The sequence below is a fragment of the Grammomys surdaster genome, unplaced genomic scaffold, assembly GCF_004785775.1.
Source record: "Grammomys surdaster isolate TR1022 unplaced genomic scaffold, NIH_TR_1.0 231336, whole genome shotgun sequence".
Lineage (NCBI taxonomy): Eukaryota > Metazoa > Chordata > Mammalia > Rodentia > Muridae > Grammomys > Grammomys surdaster.
In genome coordinates this window covers 4,205-29,838 of record NW_021624545.1, presented here as the reverse complement: position 1 = coordinate 29,838, position 25,634 = coordinate 4,205, and the positions used below count along the sequence as shown (strand labels likewise).

Genomic DNA, 25,634 nt, shown 5'->3' with positions numbered 1-25,634 from the left:
AGAGAGAGAGAGAGAGAGAGAGAGAGAGAGAGAGAGAGAGAGAGAGAGAGAGGGAGAGAGATAGATAGATAGATATTATGGGGAGTAGAGTATCCCAGTGTTTTTTTTCTTTAAGTGTGTGTGTGTGTGTGTATGTGTGTGTGTATCTGTGTGTACAGGTCACAGAGTATATGTAAAGGTCAGAGTTCAACTTGCAAAAGTTAATTTGGTTTCTTTTTTCCAAAGATCAAACTCTGGCTATCAGACATGGCAGCGGCAGCATGTACCTTTACCATACCCCATCTTGGCAGCTCTGGATTTCTCTTTTGTAGACTTATTTTATATATAAATTATTTAACTATGTGTGTCTTGTGAGGGCATGTATGTGTGGAGGTCAGAGGAAAACTTCTGGGAGTCAGTTCTGTCCTTCTACCATGCTGGCTTTGACGTTAAACTGAGCATCTTGCAGCCCCTGTAGGGATACAATTCATTCATTCATTCATTCACTCACTCACTCACTCACTCACTCACTCATTCATTCATGCATTTGTGCATTCTTTCTCCTTTTCTCGATCTTTCCCTCCCTCCCTCTCACCCTCCCATCTCTCTGTGTTTTAAGGGAATAAGAAATAGTTTATTTTGTAGCCATTTTGAGTGACCATGGTCTGGGAACATAGAACACAGATTTATGTTACCCTAAATTCCATGTTCCAGCACTGAAGCAACTTCTTGATGTTTTGTATAGCTTTAAAGAACAAAGAAAGCCATAAATTAAGGCAAGCTTAAAGTATATTGGTGGAAATATCAGAGAGACAGGTATAGCAAGATAGAGGAAGCTTTTCTATAGGCTGAAGATGCTATCTGATGACAGTCCTAGCTTTTGGGTGGGTAGAGGATAGTGGTCTATTAAGTTAGTAGATTCTAAAAGCTTTTAAACTATTACTCACAAGATACCAGTTCTGAGACAAATATGGGCAAGGAATGGCAGTTCTGGAGGGCTAGAACCTAGCCCAAGATAAGATAAGTAGTCTCTGGAGCTGCAGCCAGCATTGAAGTCTGTTCACATTTGTGCAGTTCTAGCCAGTCAGCCAGCCTCTACAGACATAGCTTCTCTTGTTTGCTCTTCATACTCTGTTCTCCCATGCTGGGTCTTGTAGACCTCTTTTGCCCCACAGCTCACTTGTCTTTCAGGTTCTAACAAAATTATTACTCTTGTTTTCTCTTTCACACTTTTTTTTGGAGACGCTGTATTACTGTGTATAACTTAATTCTCTACGTAGCCAACCTTGGCCTTGAACTCATGATCCCCTACCTCAGCCTCCTGGATGCACAGATTATAGGCATGCACCCTACTCCTTTCTCTCTATTACTTCTGTCCTAACCTCACAGATTCTTTTTGCTTCATCATAGCGTAAGTCACACCTGGCCCTTGTTCTGAATCATGCCCTGGCTGTGTATCTATTCAGGGTTTGCTTTCTCTGCTTGTTGTTTTGTATATTTATCACTCATACTTTAATCTGACAAAAATTCTTTTTCCAAGAAAAGAGCTTCCTGTGACAAAGCAGCTCAGAGGCCGGTGTGCTATGTACCTAATCACTGTTATTTCAAAGTAGCCAGATGATAACAGATATGAGTCAGGTAATTCATCCACACATCCACACTTAGCTGCTGCTTACCTTTGTAATAGACTGTGTTGGGGCAGGAAGTGACCTCATTCATGCTGTAGGCATGGGTGTATTATGGTAGAGATATGGAGAGGGCGCTTTGGAGCAGAAGGATGTAAGAAAGGGAAGGATTTCATTAGGCTGGTACCAGAGGAAGAGTTTCCTGGGAAGAAGACCTGAGTTTGGTCTGTAAGACGTGAACACATGGGGAATTGCAAACCTACCAAGTCAGCAAAGAGTAGCATGGGCTGTAAGAGTACCATGGCCAGGTAGGGGAGGTGGACTGTTTTGACAAGCAGCAGATAATCTTATAGGCTTGGTTTTTGGTACTGGAGAGTGATCTCAGGGCCACACCCATGCTCATAAGTGCTTTACTTCAGTAGGAGGATCACCATCAAGCTGAATGTTTGTAGACTTTTAAATAGAGGGATTATCACCTTTTCTTGTCTCTTCCAGATTCTTTCTGTCAGAATAGACCAAGACCTAATAAAAAGTGACTAACACTACCCAGGCATGAAGTGGTATAAATTGGAAAGAAAGTAGCTGCAAGATTGATAGTTTTTTCTTTAATTTCTCAATTTCTCAGTTTTTTTTCCAATTATGAGATTGGAGAAAGAACAACCATAGGCTAGCATGAACAGAGACTAGATTGGGAGAGTTCATTCCCAGGAGAGAAAGAATGCACTCCCAGGGAGCAGGAGTTTCCATTTAGTGCGAGGTAATGCAGCAGATCCACATTTAACATGAAGACTTTTGTACAGTGATAGCTGTCTTTACTAGTTTCCTTTTGTCTTCTTTGTGACCACCTTTTGGGTCCAGGGACATGGCCCTTGATAAAAATACATGGTTTTAAGGTGGGTGAGAAGGATGGAGCAAAGCTCCAGATGTTTCTCTCAGCACTTCCATTTTGTGTCTGTTTCGAAAGCCTGGTATAGCTGTTGTTTTCTCCTGCATTGGGTCTCTGTACTTCTGAGCTCTTAAATCTTCAAATTTGGCATGACTGCCCTCTAGTGGCAGGTTTGATGCACCCTTTTGTTACCCTGCTCTTGACAATACCACAATAGTTCTCACTGCTCAGTTTTGTATTTAGTAAACATTCCCAAGTCAGATATGTGAAGGACAGATTCAGTGATACTGAGTTAAGACCCAGGGACTTGGGCTGGGCTTGGAAATTTTGACTCCTGCATTTACACACTGTAAATGCAACAGGAGAGAAAGAGTAACTCATTTATGATAGCTCATACCAATAATCACAGCACACAGGAGATAAGTCAGGATTACAGTAAATCCAAACCTAACCTTGGTTATGTAGTGAGTTCTAGGCAAGCCTGGGCTACAGCGTGAGACCCAGTCTCAAAACACACACACACACACAAACAAAACGAATGAAACAAAAAAGATTATGCAGTTATAATGTCTCCATATGTTCTGTGAAGAGCAGAAGAGAATCTGAGGGTAAGGACATAACTCAGCAGATAAAGCACTTGACATGCAAATGTGAAGAGCAGAGTTCAGGTCTCTAGAACCTGTTTGCTGTCCACTGGGCACAGTAGCCTGCCTATAGTTCTAGTGCTTGGAAGGTGGAGTCAGGGATCAAGCTAGCTAACTAGGGTAGCCTCAACAGAGTTAAAGCTGCAGTTAAGAGACTATCTCAATACAATTGAAGAGGACTCCTGATAGCAGCTTTGCCCCTACCACATGCCACTCCACATACATGTGAAAAATGTATTGTTATCTACTTAGCTAATCTAAAAGGGTTAAATGTGATGAATTGTTGAAGAGAAGAACGGCAGTCTTAAAACCTGTTTAGCATTTCATGTTCATGTTAACTTTGAAGATAGAAAAAAAAACCCATGAAGCTTGATGGCTCCTTTATATTATAGTTTATGTTTTGGTTAAATTTTTTTATGAGGAAGTTACATTTATTCCTTTGAGGAGAAATTAAGAAAAAATACAAAATAACGTTTATTGGTGTTTAAGTCTTACACCTCATCTCATAACAGGCAAGTTCTGTGAGCACTTTCTTTTTAAAAGTCCTTTTCAGTGGAGCGAGAACTGCAGGAGAACAACAGTAATTACCCAGATGAGCCCTGGAGGATAACAGAGGAACAACGGGAGTACTATGTCAATCAGTTTCGATCCCTCCAGCCAGACCCGAGTTCCTTCATTTCAGGTGAGAGGACATGGTGTTCTGGAACGTGAAGCCCATGTGAATAACTGCAGAACATCTTGAGAAACAGTCGATACAAAATGAATACTATAACCTTCTTTGATTCCAATTTGTATTCCTCTAAGGTAGAATTTCTTATCAAGTATAAGTCATGCAGAAAAAAAAATGGTACTGACCTTGGGAAAATTACACTGCTATTGCAGAAAGGTAAATGGGAATTTGGGAGACCTTAGTCCAGATCCTCTACCTTATCTGCTAAAGCACTTGGAACAGTAGATGGCAGTGCCAAGGGACACCTCAAATTGCTTACTCATTATATTAGAGTCAGAACAAAGACCAAGTGTACCCTTCCTTCCGGCAGAGCTCCCTCAGGCTTTATGCGCCCAGAAGTTTAAGCACAGGCCAGTTTCTTTGGCTTAAGTCTTTCTTTCATGGTTCTTGAAATTAAGATATGAAAGGAAGACTGGCCAGCATTTTCTCAGTCAGTTCTTCTCGATTATTGTCAGATATCTGCATTCCTTTTGTACTCTCATGTAAAATTCAAGCTGAGGGGAATTGATTTAATTCCCATGTGCCTACATTTTACCAGGCTGATGACTACGCAAACAGTGAAGTAGTAGAGTCTGGAAGAAAAAATGATAAAACTTTCTTCTTACACTTCAAATGTAAAGGATAACAGTGTGGTTTGATCATTCTAAGCTAACAGTCAAGCATGGATTAAGATTACTTTTCTATGAAATAAGGTATATAATTGATATATTCCTGTATATGTAAAGGTAAACATCATTTCAGTGATTGGTGGTAAATGACCTTATGGAAGGTAGAATAGTATAGAAATAACAAAGGAATTTACCATCATGATTTAGAATAGATGAACAGAAATCCAGATTCCGTACATTGACTACTTGATAACCTTACCTCTTGCTCATCTGAGTCTTTTCACAATTTATTCAGATACTTAGCTAAATATGGATAAATCATTGTTGGAGGTGTTTTTAAAATTTCTTTCAACCGTTTTATTTTTTCAGATTTTCAAGTATAGATACAACTTGACTCACAACTATAACAAATCCCCATGGACACGTGCTGACAATTTTATATAGTCCCTCTCAGCAGGGATCGTCTTGAAATATGATTGCCAGACCATTTGATTTGAAAAATGTTTCAGGATATATCTTTGGGTTTCTTAGAAAAAACATAACCAGAACTCACTGATACATGTGAGAAAAAAAATCACAGATTCTTTAGCACAATCAAGTCTTTATTGTTCAGAATTTTCTGATCGTCTCATATATTTTTTTAAATGTTAAGTTTGATTACAATGAAGAAGTTCATAATGGCATTAGTTGATGTCTTTTAAAATAAGTGTCTTAGTTGAGATATAATACCATAAAACTTACCATTTGAACTGTGCAGTTCAGTGGTTTTAGTTCATTCACAGAGAAGATTCATAAGCTAAGTTCAGAACCTTCCCATCACCCCTCTATAACCCATCCACTTAGTAGCAGTGCCTCCCTACTCCTGTCTTCTCCACCTCGAAGACCTAGCTCACTACTGTATGTTCTTTCTCTAGATTTGTATGTTTTGGGCTTTTCATATAAACAGAGTCTCTTTTTCTGGTGGCTTGGTGGTGGAGCTGGAGTGAAAGAACATGAGGACTTCTCACATGGTGCACTCAAAGGAGACAGGACTCTTGGGCTTTCTCCTCTGCTCCTTCTTTAGCTGGTGACATCTGGGACACAGCTGAACTTGATAGCTGTCAGCTTCCCAGTGCCTTCCACCTAACTTTTTTGAGACTCTATGGACAGTAGTCTCCAGTGTGAAAGCCAGCATTAGCTAATGGGTTGGGACTACTATGCTTTGAAGGGAATGGATCCAGCAGAAGACAGACTGATAGGAGAATGTCTTCATATCTTGGTTGCTATAGGATAGTTGGTAAATGAGCCAACAAATTTTGTCTATCAAGTGTTTCACAAGGTGGTTGGTTGCATTGGTAGCCACGAGTCATGTGTTAGCATTATTGACAGTACATTTAGGGAGAAGGCTCATTGGGTTATTGATACTTTGCTTTAATTCTTAATAATTTATCAAAAGAAAGTTAATTGCTGCTTTAGGATCCATTATAACCCTTTTTAAATTTTATTTTGAAGACAGTATTTCACTGTGTAACCCCTGCTGGTCTGGAACTTGCTATGTAGGCCAGGCTAGCTTCAAACTCACAGAGACCTGCCTTGCTCTGTCAACCGAGTGCTGGGATTAAAAGTGTGCAGGCCATGCCTGGCCTGATTTTTCTCTGTTTGTTTATGTAGTGTTGGGGCATGGATCCCAGGGCTTTGCATATGGCAGTCAAGTATCTACCACAAACTAAATTCTCACTGATTCTTGTTGTTTTAAGGCCAATTAGAAAACTTGTAATTGCTCTGGGAGACTTTGGATTTATCTTCGAACAAAACTTGGGGCTTTAATGCTCTCTTGTGTTAGAAATGAGGCTTTTGAATTGTGAAACGGTTGGAAGCATGAAAACAGGAGAAAGCTCAGTGAGGGCTAACATTTCAAGCACAGCTGGGCTGATGGGATAATAACTCAATTTCAGTTGACATAGGGAAATTTACAGTGAAAAGAGTCCTGGCTGAATTGTTTAAAATGCCACCAAGAAATCTTAAATCTCATCAAAACTATTTCTCAATATTTTTGGTAGGGTTAATGATATACCATTTTTCCTTTTTGCTTATCATTTTTCTATGACTCTATATTGCCTTTTCATTCTCTAAGTATAAAACTCAACATATTTTTATTAAGTAATTTTGAAAGTTTTCTTAGGCATTTTTAATGAAAATGTGCAGTTTTGGTAAACACAGCAGGAGTTTCTGATTTGTATTTGTCATGAGGATTTGTCATTGCATTGTCTTTTTTTTTAACATAATCTATATTCCTTTTATTTGTATTTTTCTAATTTTTGCAGCACGAAGAATCAATCTTTGGCCCTCAGACATGCTAGGCAAGCCACATGCTGTTTTATGAGAGTCCTTGTAATTGTTTTTGCTTGAGGAATAAATGCATTTTTAGCTATTTGCTAGAGATTGTTAAAGGAAAACATGGTGATTTGCTTGCACATCAAAGCTGCTTCAGACCAGTAAGTAACGGCTGACTTAAATCATGGCTTTTGACAGGGTCTGTGGCCAAGAACTTCTTCACCAAATCAAAGCTCTCCATTCCAGAACTCTCTTATATCTGGTGAGTACGTTTACTGCCAAGTGTTATCATACGCTCATCTTTTAGCTGATTTGAAATTTAACTTTTTAAGATGTGATTTTTGTTTGCTTTGAGATGGAGTTTTACTTTGTAGTCTAGAATGACCTGTAACTCACTGTGTAGCTCAGGATAGCCGCAAACTTGCCGTAAGTATCATGCCTCAGCCTCTCAAGTAAGTTTTGATTTTTGAGTTTGTTTTTGGTGGTGCTAAGGTTTGAGTCCAGAGCTTCACACATACCAGGTAAGTGTTCCACTGCTGAGCCCCACTCCCAGCCCTGAAAAGTTTATTTTCTGGATGATTTTTTAAAGCAGATTGAGAGTAAACATAACTCAAGTTTTTTTTCTTTTTTTATGCTATGAAGATTAAATAAATTATCTGAAAACCACAGTGACCAGTATCATATGTGCATAGTGAGCCCTAAGTGTTAGCTACTAGTAATTTCTGCAGACTAGAGAGATGGCTGCTCTTTTAGAGGGGCTGATTTTGATTCCTAGCACCCACATGGCACTCCTGACTGCCTGTAATTCCAGCTCTGGGGGATTCAACACACTTTTTGGTTTCCTAGGGCACTGTATTCATGTGGTACACACAGATGTACACATATATGTACATATAAGAAAAGGAATTTCCTACTTTTATTCTTTTCCCATCCTGATTTCAGTCTAGGCAGTTGTGCACATGTGAGACATTCTGTCATACATTTTATTTTCATATTTTTAACTTAGTGTGAGGCAAGGAGCCAGAGGACCTTGAAAAGCCATTCTTCATAATATTTTATAAGGTAGGGTGAACAGAAGGTCCAAGAACATTCTGGAACAAAGTTAAATTTGTCTATTCTAGATGCCTGTGAACTGTGTAAATTTGGCAGGTGTTTCACAGCTGGGCCCTAATTCAGCCTGTGCAGCTGCAGTGTGGGCTCTGCCTTGTTGCTGAGGCCTGCCATAGTTGTAGCTCCAGGAGGGCTATGCTGCAATGGTCCAGATGGTTCCCTTTGCATGTCTGAAAATGCTCAGCACCATAAACTCTTGCCTCTGTGGATCATGCTGTTATAAATATATATTAAAACATTGGAATATTTATGTAAAGAGTTTTTCATGATGCATTACAAAATTATGATAGAATTTTGCATCACATACCATATATTGTGGATCTTATTGAAAAACTATTCCTGGTATATCGTGCATGCCAGTGTAGCTGGGATTTTGAGCTGGATTTAGTTTTTTTAACTGTATAGTCTGGCTTTTTTTTTTTTTTTGTAACAAGTCTTATGTTAGATTTTAACGGTAGGAAAAAAACCCAACCATTTTGAAAAGAATAGAGTCTGTTTTGGCAGAGCTCCCAGCTTTAACATTACCCTGTGAGGCTTCCTGTCATTTTGTAGAGACAAATGCATGAAGGCTAAATGGCATATTCTCCATCCGGCATCTGAAGCAGTTCCCAGATGCCTCACCCTGGGGAGCAGCTGTTTCAGGGCTGCTGCATTCTGAATGAGAGCAACAGTCTCATGGGGAATAGGAGGATGCAAATGGTCCAAAGCAAAGGTAGAGGCCTTCTCTTAGAGGTTTTTTTCCCCAATAGCGACATCTTTTTAGTACAGTTTTACACAAGTCCTTTCTACACTTGGCCTAATACAAGTATGCTTGTGTCTGTATACTACAGAGATGTTGGTGCTTAAGGGATCTTAGTTCTTTTTAGCAAATAGGTTTCTTTTGTGTTTAATGAATAGGTATGTGTCTTCTAGTGAAAGATGGTGACTGAAGTAAAGACATGCCTTTTTAAGACTCCCTTTCTTCATGTTTTCCTTTTCCAGTACCAGCCTTTTTCTAGTTGCTACTTTTATGTTAAAATATGATACAACCAGTGTTTCTTGAATCTCTCTATATTCCTATATACTCTCATTTTCTCTGTTCCCCTCTCCCCTTCTGTCGCCTCCGTCTTTCTCCTGCTTTTGCTCATCCCATCTCTGTATCCATGTTTTAAAACAGGTCCCATGTATCTCTGGCTGGCTTTGAAATTCTTATGTAGCTAAGGCTTGAACTCCTGATCTTCTTGCCTTTGCTTCCCAAGTGCTGGGCTTACAGGTATATACCACTATGCCCAGCTTTCTAAGAAAAAAAAATCTCATGCAGAGACTAACTTGCTACCAAAATGCACATTTCTTGAGAACATTTTCCCTTAAAACTGAAAAAAAAAAAGAAGTGCCTATGTCTATGGTCTGAATGAACTCCTTAGTGGCTGTGTCTGCCCTTCCTTGGCTCATTTCCAGCATCGAGTCCAGCACTCTTCACACTACACAGCCTGCACTTATCGAGCAACTGTCAGGTAACTGCAAAAATCCAAGCATCACTTTTTTTTCTCCTCACTAGAATTCTCTATGCCTTGTCTCAGTGTTGAAAAAAACCAGACTTAATGGAGAGCCGGAAGAATTTCCATTTTCATTTACAAAGTGCCACTGATGGTACTGCCACAGATCAGCTTGTTTTTGTTCCCTCTCAGTGGCCCCTTGGGTTTCACATGGGTTTGCCTGAGAAACTTTGAGGTTATCACAGGCCATGGGCAGGTATCTGGGAACTGTGTGTGCAGGGTTGAGGCTGATTGTTGCTGCATGACGAGCAGCTCATGACATCTTTCATCTTCTAGGGAACTCAGTGATGCTGACTGTGATGGAGCCCTGACCTTGTCTGAGTTCTGTGCTGCATTTCATCTCATCGTAGCCCGGAAGAACGGCTACCCACTGCCAGAGGGCCTGCCTCCAACTCTGCAGTCAGAGTACTTGCAAGCAGGTAAGGCCTTATCATACATCATAAACCTTAGCTATATTTTGTGAATGCCTAATAACAAACTCTTACTTCTTAAAATGATGTCTGGACACCAGGGAGTCCTTGACATCTGAAGATTCTTTCTTTAACTTGTATCAGACTTCCACATGTTAGAATATGAGTTATAGGGATGATTTAAGGAAGTATAAACCATCTGTTCTTCTATTTATGGTGTCTTCTGGGTACATTAGAACCAATATCACTGGTTTTTTTTTTTCATGACAGTCATGGATGGCAAGTACTGAATCCCACTGTTGATAGAAAATACATCTTATAGAGGCAACTATAAGCTTGGCATCTTGAGACATATCCTAGTATCTCTAATTGGTCTTTAGCAGGGTAGTTCAAAGCTATAAGGTTTTTTTCTTTAATAATCAATCATAGAACTAATAATCTTTTCTCCAAATTAGAAGATAGACTTGTAAGGCTACATTGCATCGTTTGGTGGACTATGTATGAGCCATTTTTGATACATCCATGTTTGGGAGACTGGGTGGATTCCAGGAGAACATTTTTGTTATATAGCGTGTTAAAATGTTTTTAGTGTTGTCTATGTGAAAGGCACCATGTTTTCACTGTGGTCTGGGAAGAGGTGCTGAGAAGAAGGTTGGACCACTCAAGGGATAGGAACTTCAGGCTATGGTGGTTGGAGTGTATGGAACAAAGAAGAGAGGCCAGGATGAGGCTGAAGAGAAAAGCAGGGAACAAATCATAAGCAAGAACATTGGCCCAGGGCAGACCAGGAAGGGTTAAAAAACACATTGCGTTTAGTTTTTTTTAAAAAAATATTTCATTAAAATTTGACTTCCTAACAGTGTATCTTGACATATTTGATTAACTTCTATTTATTATGTTTTTCCTCTTGAAATATTAGCAACTTTTTAAAAGTCATTGTGATTTTTCTTTCTTAGTTACCTCATGGCAAAGTAGTAAAGTAGAATGCACTCTTAAGAAGGAACCTGGCAGCCAGGCCATTAGCTTATAATGTAGCCTCCTTTCTCTCTCATGCCAATTTCCTGAGCTTCCCAACTAACAACTACTTTTGCTGTTGTATGCTCTAAGAGACTTGTAATGCTATTTCTCTTTTGTCAGTCAGTAAGAAAGTATGCTTTTATTTTTGTTACTCCTGCTAACCAAAGAGATAAATATTTTATGAAGTTATGTTTGGTATATATTATTTTAGAATCTTGCTTATTTCTAGCAATACCTAAAAGGAGGTATTTTTTGTTAATCTTCATAGTATTTAAACCATTGTTATGGCTACTGCATTTAAAATTGTGTTTAATATGATTAAAACTTAACATATCATGGTAGTCAGTGTGGCAAATTATTATCATGTTGTAACATTCATTACTAAGAGCAAGAATTCGTCAGCTGGACTTCTGGGTGTTCAAGTCTCTGTTGGTCACTTACTGGCTGTATGCCCTTGAGTGAGTTGTTTGCCTTCCCTGTTTCTCAGTTTCAGCATCTGTGAAATGGGAATAACACTACTAGATTGTGTTTGTAAAGATCTTCAAATGCTGTCTCTTTACAACTAGTGATGTAAATAGTACATGTGAATGAGCTGACTTTTGTTACATTTAATGAGCACAGAAACACTGTTAAGACATTCCACTATGGCTATAGTAAATATTCTTATGTATTCTTTTGCTTCCTGCTAGCTTTCCCTAAATCCAAGTGGGAGTGCGCAATTTTTGATTCTTATTCTGAGTCAATGCCAGCAAACCAACAGTCCTGTGACTTGAATCGGATGGAGGTAAAGAAATAAAACATAAAGCTTACCCATGTTAATCAGGATGTATGTAGAAGTAAACCATAGCTTATGTCTTCACAAACTATGGAAAATGAGCAGTTAGAGCAAAACCCAAAATAAAACCCACTTTTGATTAGCACCACTTGCCACAGTTCCCATCGCCACCCTTTTATGATCACTAGTCAATCTTATTATATGTATTTATTCATGGGGGAGTTGAGTACACAGGCTATGACATCAGTATGGAGGACAGGGGACAACTTTCCCTTTACAGTCAGTCCTTTCCCTTTACAATGTGGGACCTGGGGGATTGAACTTGGGTCCTCAGATGTGACAACAAGTGATCTCTGACCCACTGACCCATCTCCGTGACTCCCACTAACCTTTCTGTTTCTGGTTTGGTCTATTATAAGCATTTCTTATAAATAGGACAATGGTGGATGTGTGCTTTTGAGTATCTTTTTCACTTAGCATAATGTTTTGAAAGTACTTCATTCCTTTTTAGTAGTGAATAGTTTTCATTGTATGGATATGCTACATTTTGCTTATTTCTCCCTCCTTGTTGCATATTTTGGCTATTATGAACCTATATGAGTAAGTTTTTCAAATGGGCAAATTTGATTGTTTCTCTTTGGAATTGTTGGATTGTACCGTAACTGTGCTAAACTTTTGAGGAACCACCAAACTGCATTATTTCACTTCTCCAACCAGAAATTTATAAGAACTCCTGTTTCCTCATAGTCCTGATCGCCCTGGTTCCTGTCTTTTTTATTTTAACCATCCCAGTGGGATGCATGTGTGTCTCATGATGGTTTCAGTTTGAATATCACCAGAGATGTTGAACATTTTTTTCATGTGCTTGTTAGCCATTTATATATTTCCATTGGTGAAATAGCCATTAAAATCTTGTGTTCATTTTTATTTGCTTTTTGTTTCCTTTAGGTGTTTTAAGCAAGTGCTTTACCATTGAGCTATATCTTCAGTTAGGTTTTTTCAGTGACATTTTGGATTCATTTTGTCTGAATTGTTTTATTCCTAGACCATTTTCTTCTATAATGCAGTCAAGATGGGAAGAAGACAGTAAAAGAGATGCACTATTAAGATATATTTTCTGGCCACCTTTGTATTGCCAACTGCTTGCTCTGTAAAGACTGGAGATCATAAGTTCAAGGCCATTCTGGGCTATGGACTGATTTTAAGGCTAGTCTGGGAAACTGAATGAAACCCTGCCTCAAAACAGAAGCAGAAAAGCACAATGAGATATTGTTTAGTGCTATAGCCAGTTGCCTAGAATGCTATGAGACTCTAGGTTCAATCCCCAGCACTGTAAAAGAAAAAGACATTGATAATTTATTGGAGATAATACACTATGAATAGGAGATTATTTCTGGGGCTTTTATTGTACTGTGGAGAATCACCTCTTAGGACAGGAATGCATGCCATGTCAAACCAATTGAAGGTTGTGTTAGCTCTCCTTTTAGAAGAAACAGCTAAAATGTAGATGGAGGCTATGTACTAGCCCACAGAAAAATGATAGTATATAAATCAAAAAGTGAGAGGGCCTTGTGAGATTTCCTCCTTCCACATTGGAATGTCAACCGTTGTTATCATTGACTTACCCCTAGATGAAGAGCTACAGGAAATGAATGACTGCTAAGAGAGGGAGGATCAGCCTTCTCTAGGGACAAGATCCCTGACAGGTTACCTAGTCCCAAGTGATCATCCCTAAAACATGTACATATAAGCAACACTAAATGAACTTAGCAGACTGTGTCATATATCCATACATTCATATGTTTATAAAAGTAATTATGAAAGAAGAGGAGGCCATGGATTTGAAAAGGAGTGGGGGGGGGACATAGGATTTGGAGGAGAGCATATAAGAGAAGTGCTATAAAGACAGCACTTAGATATGAAATTCTCAAAAACTAAATTAAAAATGAAGGGAAAGATTGGACCATCATGTACACAACCTAAAAGTAAAACATAGCTCTTTTAAGAAATGCACCTAAAGTTTCTTCCTGCATTCTGGAATTTATGCAGTATCCATGAATGTATAATCCAGCCTGCTGTTTGGTTTAAATGGATGTTAGCCTGAGAAATGTTATAATTTTTGCTATTTTGTACTGAGAAAATATTTTCCAGTTTATCACATAACTCAGTGGATGTTTGAGCTGTCTGTCTAGTGGTTTCTCTGTAGTGATACATAAAATATTTTTACTTTAAAGTGATTATATACTATATTATGCTATAACTGTGACATTAACACTTGAAGAATCACCTAGATGAGGCTTGTTAGACCCTTGATCAGGTTCCCACATAGCAGTGCTATGACATTTATTTTGGAAACATTTAAAACTAGAAGTCTGTCTTTGAGTTCTGAGAAGTAAATGAAAGTTAACCACTGGACCAAAGACCTCTATGCTTTTAATCACTATCCTTACATTTTTACATCGATTTCTAAGTTTCAAATCTATTTAAAATGTACCAAAGTGCATTTGGTGACAAGTTATCCCGTCACTCTTCTGTCTACCTAGCCATTTTCCATTTTTAGATACCTTCGTAGACCTTGCACATAAAGATGGCACAAATATGAATATATTTTATTCTTTAACCACAGCAAAGGCCTTAGAATACATACTTTCCAGCTTCCCTGATGTCTAGTATATTAGTCTAGTAAGACCAGTAAAATTTCACATATTTTTGATGTCTTGATACATGTATAGAGACATACATACATTGTGAAGTCATTACCACAGTCAGGCCAAGTAGTTCTCTAGTCACCTTTGTTTCAGTGTTAGCTTTGTTTCAGTGGAGATTTAAGATATGCTCTCTGGGCAGTTTTTAAACACATTATATTTTACTATTACTATAGTTAGAGTACATATTGAGAAAGCTTAGTACAGTTACTAGACTTTAAACTATTTGAAAACAATTCATATGTGATCAATTTGAGTATTCAATTAATATACTGAGAACTTTTCCTTTTTTCTTTAATCAATTCACTTTATATCCCTATCAAAGCTCCCTCCTCTCTTCTCAGTTCCATCCTTTCAAGCCCCTCCCCCACTACCTGTCTTCCTTTTCCTCAGAAAAGGAGAAATACCTTATGGGTATCAATCTACCCTGTTCTTATCTATGAGTTAGAGAAATGTTTTTTTGAGTCTCACTAGGTAGCCCTGGCTGTCATAGAAGTCACTATGTAGACCAGGCTGGCCTCAAACTCACAGAGATCCGCCTGCTCTTCCAGGGGACCTGGGCTCAATTCCTGGCACCCACACGATAGCTCACAGCTGTCCGTAACTCCAGTTCCAGGGGATCTGATATCCTCATACAGGCATACATGCAGTAAAAACACCAATTCACATAAAAATGAAAATAAATCTTTAAAAAGTGTGTGTGTGGGTTGCCACTGTGCCCAGCTTTAGGGGAAATTTTTGATCTACTCATCAATAAACATCTACAATGAGGAGACTGGACATCCACTACGTAACAGATCCTGGCAAGTACTCACACTGTAGGCTCACTTATCACAGCCTCTCCTGTTGTGAAAAAGGCTCTAAAGGCCAGGTTGGTTCTTGGCTGACTGGACAAATGTAAAAAAAAAAAAAATCTCTGCCTCTCTCGTAGTCAAGATTCAAATTCAATGAAACATTCACTAATAAGCCTTGATTTGAATTTCTGTTTCTCAAATATGTTTCTTTTCTCTATGTATGTAAATACTTTAGTGCAAATTTACTTATACCTCATTAGGAAACCAAATTAATAAAGGAGATTAAATGTCACAACTTATTGAAGACATACATTTTTGACATTAACTATAACTTTTAAAACATTTATTCATGTGTGATTATCATTTAATTTTTATTTCAACCTGTATATTTAATTTTCTTTTCCAAGAAGACATCTGTTAAAGACATGGCTGACTTTCCTGTCCCTACCCAAGATGTGACTACTAGTGATGACCAACAAGGTAGGAAAAGAATTAGTTTTATTCTTAAAAGGATGTCTTCTTCCATTTCCTCATTGATTTCTCCCAGAACAGCTTCTAGATCATATGAAGACATTGGGTCATATGGATACTCATTTGGATATGTTCAAGTTGTTGTCATAAGCCTATAGTTCACAAAGTAGCAGTAAGACCTTTTGTGTCTGAATCACCTTAATTCATTGGTCATTGTTAATCTGAGGGTATTTTGAGGTGTTATATTGGATTCTGGTCCCATAGTATGGAAATGGAAAGGATTAGGAGATTAATATTTAGTGTTGGCATAGATAATTTGGGAAACAAACAGCACTAATATATACATTTGTATACAGATCTAACCCATAAAGAAGTTCTTTCAGATAGAATGCCAATCTTAAAGCTTTATCTGTTTCTCATAAGTCTTAAGGATGCGAAGGTGTGATATGGAGGCGAGTTTCAATTTGCTTATTTTACTGAGTAGCTGAGAAGGTAGTCAGCACAGTGTCCAGTGTTAGAGATACCCGCAGACATGGGGCACATTGGTCTGTAATATCCACAAGTGCAGGAAGGACCCTCTCCTCTAAGGACCCTGTACTTTGTATGATCCTTCTATGACTTACCAGGTCCTTCCTCGTATACTGTCTTACGTACAGGCCTCATAAAACTAGTGCCTTTCTAAATCACTTAACATTTAGAAATAAGCAGCGAGCTCAGGCAGGCAGTATGAATGATCTACTTTCACAAAAAGAAAAAAAGACCTGGGACAGAAACCAAGAGTTTCTGTCTTAAGCCAGTGTTCCATCTGTTACATCAATTCACCACTCACAAGTAGGAGAAGCCAATCTGAAGTGAAGCCATTTCAGGTTTTACTGTTGAGCCCTGCCATTAATTCAGCCTCACAGAGACATGAAACATGAAAAAGAAGTTTTCCATCAAGCACTGAAAGTTCCATACTTTCTATTTAAATGTTTGTTTAGGACATTCAAGTGGAACTAGACATTGTCTACAGCTGATCACTCTCATAACTTACAAGTCTTTGCCTCAACTACAAAACTCTTAAAACATATTAAAACATAGGTTTAAATCCCAAACATTCTCTTGTCATTGATTGACCATTAAGAAGGAAAATGAGAAATTTCAGATCCTTTTTGGTAATTCTAATTTGGTAATTCCTAACCACTAATGGCATCTCTCTAGAAAGTTGAAATTAGGCCTTCCTTTTGTCCATGGAGAACCTGTTTCCATGCTTTATGAGGTTTTCATTGTTCTAGAAATGCTATAGCAACTCTAGAGGTTTGTAAGACCTTTTTAAACTGATGGATAGGAGTTATTTGTTTTAATGTAATGTATTTCAGAAATAAAACTTCACAAGGCCTTTGTTTTCTTTCTTCTCCTTTCTCTTTCTTCTTCCTTAAACATGAAACAAAATACTACTAGCTTTGAAAAGTACTGTTAACGAATCCTTACCAAAGGACGTATCTGAGGATACAGGTAGGATGAAACCATTTTAATATGTTCTCTATCCAATAACCTAATTGTAAAAACCTCAGCTGTTTGGTGACCCGAAGATTACTGTGTCTGTGATAGTGTCTGTGTCTGTAAATTTTTGGCTTGTGTTTTGTAAAACAAGAAGCCTTATGTTTTCTACCATCTCCCTCTCTTCAGATAGAGAATGACTTTAGGCTCTGAGTTTAGATTTCATTCAGTTTGAATTTAGAAGTATCAAATTGGGACAGTAATTTACATAAATGCCTGTGCTTTATATGTAAAGAACTCATAAGGTGGATTAACTAGAGGCCCAGAGTTGGTATTTTCACTGCCTAAGTGTCAATCTCAAATATCATTATACTCTTTCTCTACCAGGAAGGTACTGCTTAAACATGGAGTAGATTCCAAGGAGAAAAAGAAGAAAAGTTATGAAGTCAGTTTCTTGGAGTAAATGTGTCTGGAAAACCATAGAGAATTTCTGGACCTGTGCTTCTAACTTTTTCTTTTAAACCTATTTATTTAATTTTATGTGTGTATATGTATATGCCTGAGCACATATATATGCCTTATATATGTGCATTGCTCATGGATGTCAATAAGAAGTGTCAGGTCCCTGGAACTGGAATTACAGATGGTTGTGAGCTGCCATGTGGGTGCTGGGATCTAAGCCCAGGTCCCCTTCAAGAATAGTAAGCTATCTATCTAGCCCCCTCAGCTCTCTCTTAATAGAGATGTCACTGAAGTGAGATAAACTCTGTTAAAAATCAAATGGCTCTAGAGAAAGCATCTTTTATTTAGATCTTTGGTTATGAAGATTAGAATGAAGTTTCCCTTTTCTTCTTTATTATTATTGCTTTTGCATATTTACAATGTAAATACTGTTTCTTATGGTTGACTAACTATCATCCTGAGCTTGTTTAAAGTTGCAACAAAGGAATCAGTAGGCTACTGGAGCTTATGCTTATGTTTCCCAAATAATAAGTTCATGTGAAGTTTAAAAGCAAAAGTAGGATAGAGAAAGAGGAAATAGGAAGAGATAGGAAGGACTGGACAGAAGAAATCCCAGTCCCAGGTGAGTCTGCTATGTGGCCTATTTGGAAACCACTACCTCCAAAAAGCAATGCTGCAAAATAGGAAATTAAGATGATAAGTCAATCATGACTCTAAAGTCAGTGGGAATTCTCAAGCCTGATTTTGACTTTTGAAACATATTTGAATCTATTCATCACAGGGGAAATGTTCTATTTGTGTAGGCTAATTCTAAGCATCTTTGATTTCGGATGTTAAGGTAGGTACTTCGTAAAATTCATGGCATGGTATTAGTAAAAGCTATTTTAATTTGGAGTTAAATTAATGCTTCTCCTATAGGCTTTGAGAATCCTAAGTTTTTCTATTTGTTCCAGAGATTTCAGCATGAGATCAAGTGTTTTGTGAGGCATGAGCCTTGGTTTTCATTTTTAACATTCCTTGATTAGGATTTGACACCACCAGATAAAACCTAACAGGTGTGCCACAGCACATGAAATATATCTAAATTTGTTTCACATTGTCTGGGAACATGCTGTGTGTTTTTTTGATTTATTCTTCCTACTGCTGCCCCCTTCTGGATATGATGTAATTCTGCATCTCAAACATATTTAATAGCCTGTTTCCTGGGAAGTCACCACAGCTTCCCCCTGGGAGATAGGTGAGTCACAAGATGGTAATTATAATTTTGGTAGTCAATGTACTGGAGACAGTTCCTCTCAGCTCCACTGCAGGCTTTTAGGTTAATCATTAGGTCTGTGTCATCTTCCCTATCTCATTTCCTGGAAAGATGATGAAAGATAACATGCCTGGAGTGTTCCAGGAAGTTGCCATTTTCCCCTCTCTCCAGCTAAATGAGAAGCTGTGATCCATCCATTGGCTTTTGCTTGAGCTTGCAACATAATGTGCCCTTGCCATTTTTGCAGATACTCACATGCACTGGGGAACTGAGTCAGTCTGTTAGGGTGGTGGATGGAAGACTTAACTAAGAGTGGTACTGTTGAGGATTTTGTAGTCTGAAACCTGGACCAACTTACCAAGCTGTGCCTTGGATACATCTTTGCTGGTAGAGAGGAAAATTATGTCTCTGCTCTGCTTATTATTACTGTACATGGTAATACTGCTGATAGCAGTGAAAGTGATGTGGTGGATGACAGATGAGGGCTACCAAGTCATTAGGGAGTGAAGATTCCTTGTTAAACATTTCCAGCATACTCTGACCCTTTCAGTTATTGGATGCATATGTATTAGTGGAGTCTAAGACGTGTCATGCCTCATGTTCCAGTCTAGCCTAATTCAACCACACACAGTGCACAGTAGTACTTGTCATCTTGCTTCTGGATCATGATGAGGTGTTCCTGTGCAGTATGGTCTCCAGATTGCTGTGGGCAGTTCCAGGTGTTGTTCCGTTGCTTTTGAGCAGCTCACGGTCCTTCGGCATCGCAGCATTTCTCGCCTTCTGCTACTTGCTCCATCTCTACCTCTTTTTATCCTGTAAGGAACTAAATTCAGAATCCAGATGTTCAGACCTAGAATATTAGGGACCTTTGTTTATATCCTCTACAAAAGGAACTGTTTGCAGTTCTGCAGGACATTCACATTCCTAGGACTCCAGCCTTCTTCTTTGTCTTTGTGAGAGAGGGATTTGTTTACCATGTGAAGAAAGGACAGCTCAGCTGGTTAGCGATGTGGCTAGGGGGGAGTACCTGGGGTCTCTGGACCCCAGCCTAGTCTCTGCTGTTTCTTTCTTCATTGCTCATCCACACTCCTACTCCATTTGTCTGCCTGCCTGTCTGTTTAGCTCTCATTAGCAGAGCTAACCCTTCCTTCCACACCATCCCTGCAGCAGCACAAAGATAATGATAAAGACAAATGACAAAGGAGTTAATGGCTAGGACTTTTGCAACTGAAATATTTCTGAAAAGCAGTGAATTCTGAAGGAGAAGAGGAACATGGAGGAACAGTGGTGAGCCTACTCAGAGGCTGCCTCTAGCACTGCAGTGACTCTGGTCGCAGGTTTGCCTCCTAGCTCCAGGGCAGTCTCTTTGGCTGAGGAGAGTTGCCTCTCTTTGCTTCCTGGAGTTTGATAGGAAGTAGGGAGGGCTTGTTCCTTCTTTGCCTAGGTCTGTGTGCATGGTATGAACAAGGAGAGTCTCAGTCTTGTTGGCTTTTCCATACTTTTGTTGGTGAGGAGGGGGCTATGACAACATTTCATTTGGAAGTTGAGACATGCCTGGTCTCACTAGGTTAGGAGAAATGGCTCTTTTTTTGTAATGCAGCTGACCACATGTAAGGAAGGGCTTGCTCTCTGGGGAGTTTTTTTGTGCCTTGCTGGTGTTTATGAGAATTTTCAGCTCCTTTTCTTCCTTGCTTGTCTAACCCAAGGGTTTTAATGATCATCATCAATCTATGCTGCTTCATACCAGAGGAGGCTTTTATCTTTGGAAGAGTGTAAATGAGGACGGAATAGTGCAACATGACACTTTCTTTTGGATAAATATGTGAAACAAAGAAACAAATTATATTCTCCCCATAGCACTTTTCCTGTGGATTTTTATGATAAAAACTTGCAGTGCTTGCAAAACCATAGCAGAGCTCTGAGGTTTTAAAGGCACCTTCCACAAAGAAGTGGAAACACAAAAGAGGACTGATGCTTTTGTAAGTGTTTCTAATCACTACTACTACTTCTGATGGAAATGTGGGTTTCATGGCGATTGGTACTGAGTACATGAGCTTCTTATTTAGGTTTGATGAGGAAAAGTATGGTTGAAACACATTTTAATCCATAGTATTCTTTGTATGATTTGGTCACAGAGACAAGGGAAGTTTCTTCCTTCCTTCCTTCCTTCCTTCCTTCCTTCCTTCCTTCCTTCTTTCCTTTCTTTCTTCCTTTCTTTCCTTCTTTTTGTATAGAGGGAGGGTTTTGAGATAGGGTTTAAATCTGTAGTTTATCCAGACTATTCTGGAATTTACCATGTAGCCTAGGCTGTCCTCAAATCCACGGTGATATTCCTGAACCAGCTTTCCAAGTGCTGGGATCATAAGCATGAGCAGCCACACCTGGCTATGGATATTTTCTTATAGGAAAAGCTGCACACCATTTTCCTTTTTTTGTAAGAGCTTAGCCTTCTCATGATCATGGTAACCATGGTACTTTGTGCATGCACACACATATGTACACACATGCGTACATATACATGCATGCATGCATGTGCACAGGATCTCATTAAATTAGTCTTGGTTGGCCTAACTCAATATATAGACAAGGCTGGCCTTGGACTTGTGGCAATCCTCCTGCCTCTGCTTCTAGAATTCAGGTATTAGCCACTCAGCTGACTCTGGTAATATTATATAGTTAAAGAAGATATGCAGCTAGATATATTCCTAACCTTTGTGGGAGACTGGTTTCAAGTCTATTATTAGACTATCATGAGAGACCAAGAAGCCCTCAGGTGGGATCTATCATTATATAAAAAGGCAAGCTCTGAATTGGGTTGTCTTTTTATCTTGGAATGTCTCCATTAATCCATTTAGACTTGAGAATGGCCTTTCAATGTTTCAATGAGAGAAAACTTGCTGGACTTCTTTCCCTCTTTTGCCTTTAACTTTAAAAATAAAATAAGAATTATCATGGTGTAGAAGCCCCTGCATTCTCACATGGGTACATCAACCTCAGTTTTGCTTGTTGCTGTGTTCTATACTAGCCCAGGTACTACTCACTACCCTGATTAGCTGACAAATAAGAAGCCAAGCAACCAACAGATAATCTTTTGTTTCAGCAACTTCTAAGGACTGCAACAGTCTCAAAGCAAGACCAAGATCCAGGTAGTGTTTATTTAATTTCTCATTTGATGCCCTTTGTGCCTTTTCCCTGCCTAGAAGTAAATCAAAACCCCCAAAACCACATCCAAATTACTATCTGGTTTACCATTAGATTTGAATCCAAAAGATGTGGGCCATTCCACTTCTCTAGAGTAGAATGGCCCACATAGTGATGCTGGAGAACCTTTTACTCTTTGTGGGCATTAGTGTTAGAAGATTGTGGCTATTGTTATCTGGATCCCTGACAGAAGGCAGTTTGTGTAACAAGACTGAGCTGGGGTAGGATGATTAGTAATAGAGGGGTATAGCTTTGTTAAGAGGAAACTAGGGTTAAAAGGTAACAACTCAAGTTTCTGTGAATGTGAACACCTAAACAGTAAGAACTCTGGAGCAGAAAATCTATAGAAGGGAAAATGTTTATGGTGACTTGAAGGAGACACTGGGCTTCAGGTAAGCACTACCTAGGGTCTGTTTGAGCTGTTATTAGTGCCTTTTCTCAGCTTCACAGTTTTAAATAGCCATCAACAAAAGAGGGAGAACCAAGAGAACAGAGTTGTGGCTGTTATCAGACTTGGAAGAGAGGAGCAGAGGGTGAATACAGAGACACTGAAAGAGCTCACTGAAGACAGGAGATATTGTGGCCACTTTTAAGCAGTAGAGCTGTATGGGCTACCATGTGGTTGGTTGGTTGGTTGTTGTTTTTTTGTTTGCTTTGTTAACTTCCAGTGACTTATTTTCCTCCTTCAGCTTCAGATCCTCTATACCACTTCCCATGTTGATTTAAACAGTATCATATTTTATGCTCTTAAAAATTAAGGAATATTATCTCAATGGAAATCAAAGAATTTAGGATTCATTTTCTTGTTCATATAAGTCATAGATATTTACATTAGTATATATTTTAAACAACAATTAATTTGAGTAAAAAGAAAAGAAAAGTATGGTCACTCTATGATGACCATATTTATTCATTCTGTTTTTTTAAGGATTGGCAGATTCTTTACATATTAGTCTGTACTAGCTTTGGGATATGGAAATCATAATATTAACCCACTTTTACAATAAGAAAGGCCTTCCATGAATTGCAGAAATGAGCTGATATATACTATATTAGCCACAAATTGAACTTCATAAATATGGCTTTGATATATACCATATTAGCCATTAAATTAAACTTCATAAATACAGCTTCTGCTGAGTTCTTGTCTCACCCCACAATGAGTGAAAGTATAAAATCCCAAAGTCACACCCTCCACTAGTAATGATCTGGACGAATTTAATATTAACAAAACAAAACAAAACAAAACAAAACAAAACAATGAAGATCATATACAGAAAGGAGGTATGGGATAATATGGAATAATACACACACACATACACACGTATATATGTATATATATGTGTACATATATGATTATGGGATAGTATGTATATGTGTGCACAAGCATGTGCATGCTCACACAAACTATTACACTTACATTTTTATACTTATTCTTTCTTCCTTGAGTAGATCATGTCACCAAAGCTGTATACATGACATTGAAAGATTTTTTTTTTCTTAAACTTCTAACTAGGAACTCTAGCTTACTTTATAGAGCAATTGTTGATTCCCTTTGGTTCTGTTTGACAGAGTTAGAGAGCTTTTCCTTTAGTTCTTGTCTTTGTTTGTCTTATCTGTCTGGCCAGATACAGTACAACGATCAACCAAAGAGAATTCCCCCATACCATTATTATGGCTGTCTTAAAGATTGCTTCCTTGTAAGACAAACAAAACCTGTAGACACCACATAGAAACCTTGAGAAACTTTTGTTTTTGGAAAAGAAAAACCTTGCCTAGCAACAGTTAATTATGAATTGGACCTCATGGGTCCCTGCCCCTCCCTTCTGAACTATTGGTTACTGATGGATTCTGGAAAAGGAGCAGCCATTGTGTCTAGCTCCATAGCCCCAAGGAGTTCACCAGGCACAAATAGATAGTTCCAAGCTCATAGTCATACACACAAACCTCAGTGGGTCTAATAAACACAGAAACAAAACAAAATAACAAGCAAAAAACCTCATGAATGTAGGGAGGAGACTTGGGAGGAAGCAGAGATAATAGAAATGGGAGGTCTCTTAGCGAAGGGACTGTAATAATCCAAGTGTACATTACACATGTATGAAGTGGTCAAAGAACAAATCTAATACAAGTTAAAAGCAAACAAAACTTCGCTTTGTCAAAAACAATTTTACCCAAATCTCAAGGAGTTTAATAGCCATTGATCAACTCTAATTTAGGAAGAACTGTTGCCATAGCTAATTACAAAAGCCAGGTTCCTCAAGGTAATTTCTTTCTCAGATGTATCTTGCTTCAGAGGTAACTTTCTGCTGTGACACAAAGTCAGCTGAGAAAGGGAATAGAAGAAATGGACACATTTCTCCATGTTTTTCCTGATCATCATATTGGGAACCTGTCCTGATCAATAACCGAAAAAGTATGGTGTTGAATTAACATAGAAAACAAGTATGTTGCCAATATCCTAGCGACTACTTCAGGAAGATTTCTTCTCTGCTTCACAAGCATTGAAACAACACCTTAAAAACGGAAACAACAGATTGGAGTTTGCAGCATTCTGGCTTTTCTTCCATTTTCTTTAAATGTTATTATTATAGTGTCAGAAGTCACCAAATTAACTGTGCTTTGCTGCACTTTAAAGAAAGTTAAAATTAAGCCTTTGCTTTGAAAATTTCCATAAAACCCTTATTTCTCAGGGCAAGGCTGGCTAACTTCCTGAAGCTGATTGCTGTGTTTTCCTTTCTGAAGCATCATTTGTGGCATAAGCCTTGTGTTTGAGTTCTTGGTCAGTGTGGCAGTCTCAATTCCGCATGTGCCTGTGATCACATTTCTAGTAAACCAGGGTTTTAATCAGCTAATACCATGAAGCCCTTTTCCTAAAACACATAAGGATACAAGCTGAAAGACTTACACATTGTTCTTATTAACAACTATCACAGAAACTGATTTGAATTTATACAAAACATTTTTTGAGAAATTGTAAATTTAGGCCTATTATAAGGGCAAAAAAAAAAAAATCCCAGTCATGGCTGGGTTTGGACAGTTATTATTCACAATGACATTTAGGGACAGTAGAAGTTTTAGTTGCCTTTTGGCACCTTGTCTGTTCTCTGCAGTCATTTTGACTTTGGGGTATTTTCTGTTTCAACCCAGCTTCAGGGAATAAAGCTCTGCTCTTTTCCCTCTGACCTTCCCTTATTTTGCTACAGATCTTATTCTAGCACCTCCATAGAAGAGGCCATGAAAAGGGGTGAGGACCCCCCCACCCCACCACCACGGCCACAGAAAACCCATTCCAGAGCCTCCTCCTTGGATCTGAATAAAGTCTTCCAGCCCAGCGTGCCAGGTGAAGTGTCCCTCTGCATCCACCCAAACCATTACCCTTCCTGTTGGAGCCAGTCTATGTCTCTGCTGCAAAGGCCTCTGTGTGTTAGGGAAAAGAGCAGACAGACCTGGCAACTTTCCTTGCCATGCAAGTCTTTATGTTGCTGTGATATTCTTGGGCAGGAAAATATCCCAGACAGATACATAGCATATGAGTCTGGAGACTTTCCCACACTGCTGAGAATCAAGAATTATGAAGTTCTTTTTTTTTTAACTAAGAGAATAAAAATGCTTCAACTCCAGACAGCCCACTG

General features: G+C 38.6%; 1 protein-coding gene across 1 annotated transcript; it reads left to right on the top strand.

Moving 5' to 3' along the window:
• Nucleotides 1-3,687: 3,687 nt before the first annotated feature.
• LOC114616030 (ralBP1-associated Eps domain-containing protein 2) lies at nucleotides 3,688-25,342 on the top strand (the record flags this gene model as incomplete). The annotated part of the gene is made up of 8 exons (XM_028761577.1): nucleotides 3,688-3,816; nucleotides 6,984-7,047; nucleotides 9,707-9,849; nucleotides 11,547-11,641; nucleotides 15,539-15,611; nucleotides 17,043-17,096; nucleotides 21,899-21,944; nucleotides 25,206-25,342. Coding segments are annotated over 8 exons (741 nt in total), but the record flags the coding sequence as incomplete, so codon positions are not given.
• Nucleotides 25,343-25,634: the final 292 nt, after the last annotated feature.